The sequence below is a fragment of the Scyliorhinus torazame genome, chromosome 4 (assembly GCF_047496885.1).
Source record: "Scyliorhinus torazame isolate Kashiwa2021f chromosome 4, sScyTor2.1, whole genome shotgun sequence".
Lineage (NCBI taxonomy): Eukaryota > Metazoa > Chordata > Chondrichthyes > Carcharhiniformes > Scyliorhinidae > Scyliorhinus > Scyliorhinus torazame.
Window position 1 is genome coordinate 292,128,275 of NC_092710.1, and position 12,121 is coordinate 292,140,395.

General features: G+C 46.4%; 1 protein-coding gene across 4 annotated transcripts in view; it reads right to left on the reverse strand.

Moving 5' to 3' along the window:
- The window catches only part of atg5 (ATG5 autophagy related 5 homolog (S. cerevisiae)), a 330,107-nt gene that overhangs the window by 78,574 nt on the left and 239,412 nt on the right, over positions 1-12,121 (reverse strand). Inside the window, exon 7 of one of the 4 annotated variants that reach the window (XM_072499916.1) lies at positions 9,982-11,762. The exons of the other annotated variants lie outside the window; for them this stretch is intronic. Coding sequence (XP_072356017.1) covers positions 11,706-11,762 — 57 coding nt within the window. The 3' untranslated portion in view covers positions 9,982-11,705. Of the gene's footprint in view, positions 1-9,981; positions 11,763-12,121 lie in introns of those variants that run through there. 4 annotated transcript variants of the gene reach the window in all.

The window sequence follows — 12,121 nt, forward strand, 5'->3', positions numbered from 1 at the left end:
CTTCCACCCTATCCCCATAATCCAATAACCCCTCCGAACCTTTGTGGTCACTAAGGGCAATTTATCATGGACAATCCACCTAACCTGTCTTTGGACTGTGGGAGGAAACTGGAGTACCCGGAGGAAACCCACGTAGACACAGGGAAAACGTGCAGACTCCGCACAGACAGTGACCCAGCGGGGAATCAAACCTGGGACCCTAGCGCTGTGAAGCCACAGTGCTATCCACTTGTGCTACCGTGCTGCCCTAAATCAATACTGATTTTTTAAATGACATTTCCAACCCACTGTGGTTGATAAATCATGTCCCTATAATGATTAATGTGGAAATATATAAATTATTAGGCCACATGGCCCCTTCAGCCTGGACCGCCATTCAGTAAGATCATGGCTAACCTCAGGTAACCTCAACACATTCCCACCTACCCCTTATAATCTTCCACCTTGCTGATCAACAACCTACCTCGACCTTGAAAAATATTCAATAGCTCTGTCTTTTGAGGAAAAGAGTTCCAAAGGATCTCAACCTTTCGAGAAAATTGCTCATCCTCTGTCCTGCAAGGGTGGCCCCTTATTTTTAAACAGTTGCCCCCCCCGTACTAGATTTTCGCACAAAAAGAAATATCTTCTCCACAGCCACCCTGTCAAGTCCCCTCAGGATCATACATGTCTCAATCAAGTTACCTCTTGCATCCAACGGACACAAGCCTCGACTGTCCAACATTTCATCATCAGACAATCTGTTCAATTCAGGTATTAATTTAGTAAAGCTTCTCTGAACTGTTTCCAAAGTATTTACACCCTTCCTTAAATAAGGAAATTAATACAGTATTCGAAATATGGTCTCACCATATAAATGAAGCAGAACCTCCATTCTTTTCTACTCAATTCCTCTCGCGATAAGTTATAACATTCCTCTAGCTTTCCTAATTACTTACTGTACCCGCTTACTAGCCTTTTGCGATGCATTTTGCGACTAGATCCCTCAGCATACCAGAGCTCTGCAATTTCTCGCCATTTTTCCTACACCTCAGAATTCTGCAGTCGTTCACTGTTTAAGTAATACTCTACCAAATGAACAACTTCACATTACACTCCATCTGCTAGATTTTTGACAACTCATCGACATCCTATCGACATCCATCTGCAAATTCCTTATGTCTTCTTCACAACATAGTTTTCTATCTTTCTTTCTTGTTCAACTTTAATTACCATGCCTTCAGTCCACTCATTTAAGTTATTGTAAATTGCGAAAGGTTGAGCACAGACCCTTGCGACACTCCACTCGCATCCTGCTAATTATCACATCCTACAATTAGATAAAGTTCCATTGATGCATACTCTGTTGTCTGCCATTCGCAAATTTTCTATCCATGTTAATATGTTGTTACCCTCTACACCTGGACCTTTTATCTTCCACATTAACCTTGATGTGGCAAGTTATCAAATGCCTTCTGGAAATCCAAATACTGTACGTCTACAGACTCCCCTTTATCCACGGCACATGTTACACCTTTGAAGAAATCTAATAAATTTGTTAAACTTGATTTCCCTTTCACACACCATACTTCAAATAACCGTGAGGTTTTCTAAGTTCCCAGCAAAACCCTCTGGGCGTATTCCCCCCCCCCCCCGCAAAATCTCTAAAGTTAATTTGTGGAGGGTTTAGCTGGTGAATTCCCCACCGCTATTCAATGACACTTAGTCACTTTTTTGGGCCCTGGGGAGTTTTTCACCGGTTTAGCCCACACTTAGAATTATTTTTAGCACTGGGGAGCTGAACTCAATCCGCAATTTTGAAAGGGTGCCCTGATCTTTAACTGAGCTTGTGGGTCCCCCCCACCCGGCTCTGGGCACTGCCACCCCCTGCACACACATGGACACTACCCCACTATGGGGTCTCCCCCTTCTTCAGGCCCCCCCAAGCCCTCTTACAGCACCCCTTCCATTCTAGGACCCCCCCCCCCCATCACCCTCCTAACCTCCTAGAGGCCCCTACTTACCTGCCCTGTACTCCCCCACCCTTCAAACCCCCCCCTCCTTCCACCCTCATTTCATGGGCATGGTTTCCCTTGCCCCTTGGCAGTGCCCCCCGGCACTTAGACACCCTTGTACTGCCACCCTGAAACCCAGGCAGTTACCTGCTGGCTTGGCAGTGGCATCCGGGCACCTTGGCAGTGCCAGGGGAGCAGTGCCAAGATGCCCACGTTCCAAGGGGAGGGCCAGGGAGCCAACCTGCACTTACCCCGACCACCCTGGGGTCTCTGGTGGCCCGGGAGACCCCCTGGGTGCCATTCCACCTGGTCCACATTTGTGTGGACCAGCATTGATCGGCACCCGGCTGCAGCCTCGCTGTGGGGGCCGAAGAATTGAAGGAGGCCACTGGTTCCCGCGCATGTAGGTCTGAAGTAGATTTACGACCTAAGTCTGCGAGCGTCATTCAGTGATGCCCATTTGGGGTGGGGTTCCGACTCCGATGTTTCGCCGGACTTCGGAGAATCCCAGGAGCCCGTCAGGAACTCGCTGGAGGCCTCTTGCGGCATTCTCCACTGCGTTGTGCTCAAGCGAGTGCAGAACGTGGCTGGCGAATTGCGACCTCTAACTTCAAACAATTTCTCCATGACAGATGTCAAGCTGACAGACCCATAGATATTTGTTTTCTGCCTCCCTCCCTTCTTAAATAAGAGGGGTGATATTTTCTACTTTCCAGTTTGATGAAACATTTCCAGAATCCAGAGAATTTGGCAAAATTAATACCAACGCTTCTACTACCTCATTAGCAACCTCGTTTGAGACCCTAGGATGAAGTCCATCGGGACCCGGTGAGTTGTCAGCCCGCAGCTCCCTCTGCTTGCTCAGTACCACTCACATAAGGGTTGTAATTTCACCAAGTTCCTCTTTCCCTGCCACTTCCTGATTTACAGCTATTACTGTAAATGTTTTTGCATCTTCTATATTGAAGACGGAAGAAAAATATTTGTTCATTTCATCCATCATTTCCTCATTATCTACAATTAATTCCCATTCGCACTCAACACACACTACTTTTTCCTGTTTAAATACCTGTAGAAGCTCTTGCTATCTGTTTTACATGCCTATCTAGCTTCCTCTTGTACTCTAATTTGTTTCTCCTAATTAACCTTTTAGTCATTCTTTGCCATTCTTTATATCCTGGCTAATCATCTAACCTGCCTTTCACCTTTGTGCAGTTATATGCTTTTTCTTTAAGTTTGATGTTTTCCTTAACTTGCTTCATCAATGACAAATAGCTGGGCCCCCTTCAGAATTGTTTTTTTCTGCAGTAATATACCCGAGTATTCTGAAATATCCCTTTAAATGTCTGTCTCTGTGACTACTGATCTATCCACAGCCCCGCATTCCAGTTCACTTCAGCTAGCTCAGATTCCATGTCCACATGGTTGCTCTTATTTAAAATACCAGTCTTAGTCCCACTCTTTTCCCTTTCAAACAGGTTGCTGCTCCCTTGGCGTGCCTTTACTCCAAGATCATTAATTAATCCTGTCACATTACATAATACCAAGTAACCTGCTCTTTGATTGGTTCCGGAAAGTTTCTAAGGAGAAGCACAATCTCAATCTCACTCTATGAACTAGTCATCTATGTTACTACTGCCAATCTGAATTTTCCAATTTATAAAATCACCCCTATTTATTGTTGCCTCTCTATCACAAACACACAAGTCCTGAAGAAAGGAAAAAGGAGGACAATAGCAGTATGTGTGCTTGGATGTCCTAGGCCCATACAGTGGAGCCTGGTCTCCAGCCCTCTTCGTCAAGTCTGTATGGTAGCTCGTGACAAACACCACCTCACATTAAAAGAACTCCCGCATGGGCATCTTCCACCCTCTAAAATGAAGTTCAGGACCTGGAACATCAGGATCTTCATGGACAACCTCAACTGAAACAGACCAGAACGGTGCACTGCCATCATTTGCTGGAACTCAGGCATTTGACGTGGACATAGCCGCCCTAAGTGAGACCAAGCAAGCAGGGATGGGCCAGCTCAGTAACAAGTTACACCTTCTTCCAGCAAGGCAAACCATAAGAAAATCTCTGCCTTCAGAGGATTGGCTTTGCCACTAAAAACAAATTAGATGTCTGTCTCAGAGACTCCCCTTGCATGATAAATGAAAGACTAATGACCCTTCAGCTCATCCTAGCCCAGAACCATTGGGTTACTGTCTTCAACACATCGCCCCTACACTGGAAACTACAGGCAGGTCCAAAGAGAAATATTACTCTAGCCTTGAGCAATCCTTGGCCGATTCCCCAAGATGGACTGGACATGTCGGTCGTGGGGCAAGATAGGAGACGGGACCTGGAAGCACCATTAGAACTCGGGGGAGTAATGGACAGCATCAACTCCATGCAGGCGGGAAGGCGCCGGGGCCACATGGATTCCTGGCGGACCTCGACAAAAGATTCACGCCACTGGCCTGGCACATGTGGATGTTCGCAGACTCGCTAGTAAGGGGCACCCTGCCACCAACACAGGCTCAAGCCTCAATATCGCTTATACCTAAAGAAGACAAAGACGCAATGGAGTGCGGGTCGTACAGGCCCATCTCACTCCTTAACATGGACGCAAAAATCCTGGCGAAGGCCCTGGTGTGGCGGCTGGAGAGCAGTGTGCCAGAGGTAATCGCAGAGGACGAGATGGGCTTTGTCAAGGGCAGACAGCTAACATCGAACATCAGGCGCCTGCTGAACAGAATGACCTCATCCGTGGCGAGAACTCCAGAAGTGATCATCTCCCTGGATGCAGAAAAGACCTTCGACAGAGTTGAATGGAAGTACCTCATAAAGATACTGGAACGGTTTGGGCTAGGGTTCATCTCCTGGGTGAAACCACTATACAGTGCTCCCATGGCGAGCGTATGGGCAAACACCATCAGCTCCAGATACTTCTGGCTGCACAGAGGCAGGGGTGCCCACTGTCCCTGTTACTGTTTACTCTGGCAATTAAGCCACTGGAAATCACCCTCAGAGCAGTAAAGGGGAGACAGAGAGTATAGAGTCTCACTCTATGAGGATGACCTGCTCCTCTACATCACAGACCCCCGGACCAGCATGGCAGGCATAATGAATCACCTAAAGGAGTTCGGAGGCTTCTCAGGTTACAAGCTTAACCTGAGCAAGAGAGAGATCTTCCCTGTGAATCTGCAGGACGGAGAGACAGAGCTGGAGGGATTGGCATTTAAGCTGGCCCAGGCCAAATCTGCTACCTGGGAATCCAAATAGCCCACGACTGAACACGGATCCACAAATGAAACCTGACGGATCTGGTGGAGGAAGTCAAAATGGACCTGCAGGGGTGCGGCCCACTCCCTCCCTCGCAGGGAGAATACAGATGATCAGAATGAATGTGCTTCCCAGGTTCCTCTTTCTGTTCAGATCCCTCCCGATCTACATCCCCAAGGCCTTTTTCAACTAATTTAAAACTAATTTAAGCTAATCGTGGTGTGTGGTGTGTATGTGTGTGCATACACATGCGTGCGTGTGTGTGTGTGTGTGTGTGTGTGTGTGCGCGCGCGCGCGCGCGTGCGTGCAGTTGGGGGTCTGGGGGAGGAGAGCAGAGTGGGTGAGGACAGAACAGAGTTCCTGTACAGGGACAGCCCTCTGAGCCCGAGTCACAAACGCACACCCATCACCCTGGGCCCAATACTCGAGGAGCCCAGTGGTAGTAGCCACGCTCTGAACATGGTACTAAATGAGGTAACACTGGCCTAACTGAAATGTCCACCATGGCTCCCATCTGCAACAACCATAGGTTCACTCCCGCAATAGTGGACGCCACTGTCAAAAGGTGGAGACCGGACAAGTGGACTCCGATGGTTAGGGACATGTACACGTCTGATAGAGTAGCATCCCTGGGGGAACTCACGGAGAGGGTTCAGCAACCAAGAGGAAACCATCTGAGATACATTCAGTCAAAGATTTTCTCCGCAACGAAACAATGACATACCCTCAGATACCAGGGCACTCTTTAGTAGAACTGCTGGACGTGGGCGATGTAGGGGAGGGGAACAGTGTGGACATGTATGGGCCACTTTCAAAGGTACATTCCCCTCTAGAGAAAAAGAAAAAAGTGGGAGGTGGAACTGGTATAGAGGTAGTGGGAAGGACTCCGGATCAAAACACTGCCCAGGGCGAACTTTACCTCCACGTGCGCAGGGCTGAGCCTTATGCAGCTAAAGGTGTACAGAGCGCACCTAACCCGAACGTGAATGAGCATGTTCTTCCTGGAGGTGGAGGACAAATGCGAATGGTGCCAGGGAGCCTCAGCCAACCACACCCATACGTTCTGGACTTGCCCCAGACTTGTCGGGTACTGGACAACTTTCTTTGAGGCCAAGTCCAGGGTTGTGGGAATGAGGATGGAGCCATGCTCAAAAGTGGTAGTCTTCGGGGTATCAGATCAGCCAGAGCTCTTCATGGGGAGGGGGGCCAACGCCCGAGGCTTTGCCTCCCTGCCTGATTGCCCAGTGGAGAAACCTGCTCAGCTGGCGATCGGCAGCACCACCGAAGACTGCAGGCTGGCTCTCTGACCTGGCTGAATTTCTCAGGCTGAAGAAAATAAAATTTGCCATCCGTGGGTCGGAAGAGGGCTTCCACGCATTCACCAACTTGTTTCATGACCTGTTTATAGCCAGGAGCTAGTTGAGTAAGGGGCATGCAAAAGGAACGCGAGGGACAAGCAGGAAGGACAAAGCCACAAAGCACCGGTCCGATGGTAAGCTAACCCCCAAACCAAATTGTATTTTTTGTGTTTTATAAATTTAGAGTAACCAATTACTTTTTTCCAATTAAGGGGCAATTTAGCATGGCCAATCCACCAACATTGCACATCTTTGGGTTGAGGGAGTGAAACCCATGCAGACACAGGGAGAATGTGCAAACTTCACACAGACAATGACCCGGGGTCGTGATCGAACCTGGGTCCTCAACGCCGTAGGCAGCAATGCTAACCACCGCGCTGCCATGCCGCCAGCCAAATTGTATATAAATGCCTACAAATACGTGTTTTGACCATATTCCACGAGAGGAATGCAGGGGAAGATCAAACAGAAGAAGAAAACGGAAGATGGGCACAAAGAACTAAGCACTACAGATAGCCTAGACGAGTATAGAAAGTGCAGGGACGAAGTCAAAAAGAAAATGAGGAAATCAAAGAGAGGGCATGAAAAAAGATTAGCAAGTAAAGTTAAAGAAAATCCAAAGCTGTTTATCAATATATTAATGGTAAAAGGTTAGTTAATGAAAAAGTGGGACCTATCAGAGATGAAAAAGGGAACTTGGATGTAGATGCAGAATCCGTGGGAAGGGTTTTTGAATGAATAGTTTGTCTCCGTGTTTACAAAGGAAATGGATAATGCAGATATAGTAGTCCAGGAGGAACACTGAGAAATACTGGATGGGACAATCATAGAGAGAGGAAGTATTTGAAGGATTGAAATCCTTGAAAGTTGATAAGTCACCAGGGCCAGATGGATTGTTTCCGAGGCTACTGAAGGAGGTCAGGAAGGAGATAGCAAATGCTCGGAGGATGAATTTTCAATCCTCTCTAGATACAGGGGAGGTACCAGAGGACTGGAGAAATGCAAAAGTGGTACCATTGTTTAAAAAGGATTTGAAAGAAATACCGAACAATTATAGGCCAGTTAGTCTTAAGTCAGCGGTAGACAAATTAGTAGAATTAATCCTGAGAGGTAGGGTTAACTGTCACAAAGAAAGGCATGGACTAGTCAGGGATAGTCAGCATGGATGTGTTAAAGGAAGGACTTGCCTCACATATCCCCCACCACCCAGCCGAGGCACGAGTCATGAAACACATCAACTCCATAGTCCCAGAATATCTTGATCCACTGCAATTCGCATATCGCCATAACCGGTCCATAGCAGGCGCCATCTTCCCGGCCCTACATGTATCACAGACAGCAAGGACCCCTACATCAGACTCCTATTCATTGACTTCAGCTCTGCCTTAAAGACCATAATCCCAACCAAGCTCATACACAACTCTAAACCTTGGACCTAGACATGGATCAGGCAGCAACAATGTACAGAAAGTAAAATAAAGGGAAAGCAAGATAGGAATCCGAACAGATAAACAACAGAAAAAGATTGAAAAAAAATTATTTTGTTTTATAAAGCATATTTAAATAGAGGCTTGCTGGAACATGGAACACTTTGCCGCAGGGAGTAACTGAAGCAGAGGCCAGGCATTTTTTAAGGGAAGAATACCTAATCATTTGAAGCACTGAATTTGCTGGATAATGGTGTGGGAGAGCAAGGTTTAGGACATAAATGAGCAAAAATAAATTTCTGGAATGGGACTTGAAACCATGACTTCCTGATTCAGAGAGAAGAATACCACCATTGGACCAGGGCTGACAACCTACTTTGATCACAAATTTCTATGGTGCAATGTTTATCTTTCAACAACACTTCTAATGTATTGAGAAGAAACATTTGAATTGGTTCCAAGTGATAATTCGAAATCAGCTTTCAACAACAAATTCTAGTTATTCCAGTTATAAAAAGTAATATGTTGTCACTCTAGTTTCCTTCACACTTAAAATAAATTACACCCATCATTAGAAACACCTCACTCACTGGTCTGTTGAAAACTGTCAGTTGCACAGTTCTGTTCAGGGTCAGCCAGTTCAGCGCAACTCATATCAGCTACTTAAAAGATAAAGCTACTTCAGCAATGCATTATTCAGGCCAAAACAGACTTCAAACATAAAACACTATAGAAAGGGAGAAGAGTTAAACAGAAGAGGTATGGTTACCAAAAAGGGCGATGCCAGTTGTGACGCTGGAAAAAGATGTCTCCAATGATAAATGTGTGAGATTCCTCATTCCATTGGCATTATAGGTAATGGAAGATGGCACGTAATAACTAGCATCTGCATTACTGTGGCTACAAGAGCAGGTCAAAGGCTAGGATCCTGCTGGAAATTACTCACTTTCTGACCCCCCCAAACACTGTCCACCATCTGCAAGACAGATATCAGGGGTGTAGGAATAATCTCCACTTGGCTGGACGAGTGCAGTTCCAACAACACAAGTAGCTCAACACCACCCATGACAAAGCAGCCCACTTGATTGCTCCCACCTTCCACAAACATTCAAACCCTCCACCCCTGACAAGATGCACTGCAGGAACTCACTAAGGTTTCTTAAACAGAACCTTCTCAATCCACAACTCCTACCATCTAGAAGGGCAAGAGCAGCAGATACCTGCGAACACCACCACCTGTAGGTTCCCCTCCAAGTCACTCACCATTCTGCCTTGGAATTATATCACTGATCCTTTACTGTCGCTGGGTCAAAATCCTGGAATTCCTTCCCCAACTGCACTGTGGGCGAACCTACACCTCGGTGGTTCAAGAAGGTAGCTCATGACCACGTTCAGAAGGGCAGCTAGGATTGGGCAATAAACGCTGGTCTAGCCAGTGACGCCCACATCCCGTCAATTAATTTTTAAAAACAACATAAAAGGACCTGTTTTGTATATTTGATTCCACAGCAGCAATTCTCTAAGAAAATCCATCACTGACAATATTCCTAACAATATTTAGTGCTGAAACTAGGCTGATATAATCAACTGAATGAAAGTACTCAAATGTCATAATTGACTAATTAATTAATTATTTTTAAAAATAAATTTAGAGTACCCAATTATTATTTTTTTCCAATTAAGGGGCAAATTAGCGTGGCCAATCCACCTAACCTGCACATCTTTGGGTTGTGGGGTGAGACCCACGCAGACATGGGGAGAATGTACAAACTCCACATGGACAGTGACCCAGGACCGGGATTCAAACCCAGCTCTTCACTGCCGTAGTCCCAGTGCTAACCACTGCACCACATGCCGCCCATAATTTACTAAATAATTGATGGGAATGATGCTCCATTAAAATAAAACAAAAAGAGCGCCGACAATAGTAGGATAACAAGTCTCTTTTTATATAAGTAATCAGCTGACTATTCAATCACTGAAACATACAACTCTTGTCACCTTTGGTATGCAACCTTTAGTTAATCTGTAATTATATTTGGCATGCAATCTCAAGTGTAAATCACCAAACATCACATTAATTCCTCCAACAAAGCAGTTTAATCATGACGCCCTTGATTCTTTTGATGACGCAACAAAAATTCTCAGATCCGAGGGCTTCCAATGACGGCCATGGAGTGAATGGTCACATATTTGGTGGTTCCTGCTCAAGGTGGCCAGCGAGAACGGGAAAGCTGTCAATGACAAAACCCTCAAACACGTTTCCCTACATGCTGGCGCCTCCACCTGCCCCCTCGTCCACAGCCCACTTATGCACCATTGCAAATTTGGCCGTCCAATAATATATCATGTGCGATAACGCCAGCCTGCCCTGCCTCCGTTTAAAATCAGCCGCCCGCATCGAATTCAACAACTTCAGATTAGCTCTACCCCACCTCGACCCTTGTTTTCATTCCATTTCATTTTAATTGTCCTTTACCTTTTATTTCTTTTTTGTCTTTCTTTATATATATTTTTCTCCCCACTCTTTTCCCCCTATTTTATTCCCTTTTTCTTACCTTTGCTTCCCCCTTTTCTCGTTTTACCTCTCTCCCACCGATATCCCCCCTCAGTCCACAACTATATCTGTCACAGCTTACCCTCTGATTTTAGTTTCTCTGCTGTTTGGTGTTTCACACCTTTTATCCTCTCTGGGGACTGCCATTAATTAGCTCTCTTTTCCATTGGTTTCTGTGGTTATGACTCACCTTTCATTCCCTCACCTAACAGTATAAATATCTCCCACTTTCTGTGCCTTTTAGCTTTGACAAGGGGTAATCTAGACTCGAAACATTAGCTCTTTTCTCTCCTTTAAGATGCTGCCTGACCTGGTGAGATTTTCCAGCATTTTCTCTTTTGGGTTTCAGATTCCAGCATCCGCAGTAATTTGCTTTTATCCAGTAAAAATGGCGGTGCTACCGGCTAATGCCGGTGTTTCAGAACCTCACTATCTTTGATCCCAAGGAACAAGAAACGTCAATGGGATGTTCTCAGGATTTGTGTGGGTGGGGAAGGCCCGGTGGTTGCGGGCGGCTTTTTGAAACAGGGACGGGGTGGGACTGACGTTGCCGAATATGATAAAATTATTATTGGGCGGTGAAATTTGCAATGGTGCATAAGTGGGCTGTGGAGGAGGGGTCGGTTAGGGGGTGGGTGGAGGCACCGTCATGTAGGAGAGCGTGTTTGAGGGATTTGTCATTGATACATACCCGTTCTCGGCGGCCATGTACTCTGCGAGCCCAGTGGTGGTCTCGGCCGTAAATGTGTGGGAGCAGTGAAGGCAGCAGTTGGGGCTGGTGGGTGCTTCAGTGTGGGTGTTGACCTGCAACAATCAAACGTTTGCACCAACAGAGCTGGATGCGAGGTTTAGGGGTTGGTGACAGGCGGGGATTGAGCACTTTGGGGACTTGTTGACTGGGGACAAATTTGCAGGGCAGGAGAAATTGGAGGAAGCGTTGGAGTTGCCCGGGGATTGGCTTTAGGTACCTGCAGGTTCGGGATTTTGTGAGGAGAGAGGTGCCATCCTTTCCTGGGCTGCCGTGTGGTAGGGGTCAGGGGGGTAGCGTCCGCGCGCAACTGAAGGGATCCCGCTAAGATCCATGTGAACACGAAGGCTGGCTTCATCCTTGTCGGTCGTCTTCTTTGTCTTCCTCTGGGGTTCCTGGGTTTCCGGAGTTCTGTGAACAGAAGCATAATTTCTGTTATTATCTTGCTTAAGATCTCGTATGTCTGTTTGGTTGTCCTTTGTTGCCAATTTCCCTTTATAATTGGTCACTATCTGTGACTCCCTCATTTAAAAAAAACCCTGAATATTTGGACTAGACATCTAAGAAAACTACTGTGAGCCGTCTCGCAGCCTGTGTGATTTACCATCCCAGTATTTGAGGATGTAAATAGCATAGGGAAGCAACCTAAGGGTTGTCAAAACTAAATAAAAGAATTTTGAACATAACGAGTCAAAATGGGATGCGTATGGGCCGTGGTGGGTAAGAAATGGGTGGAATCCCCGGGTAGGACAGTGATCAATGCCGCATGT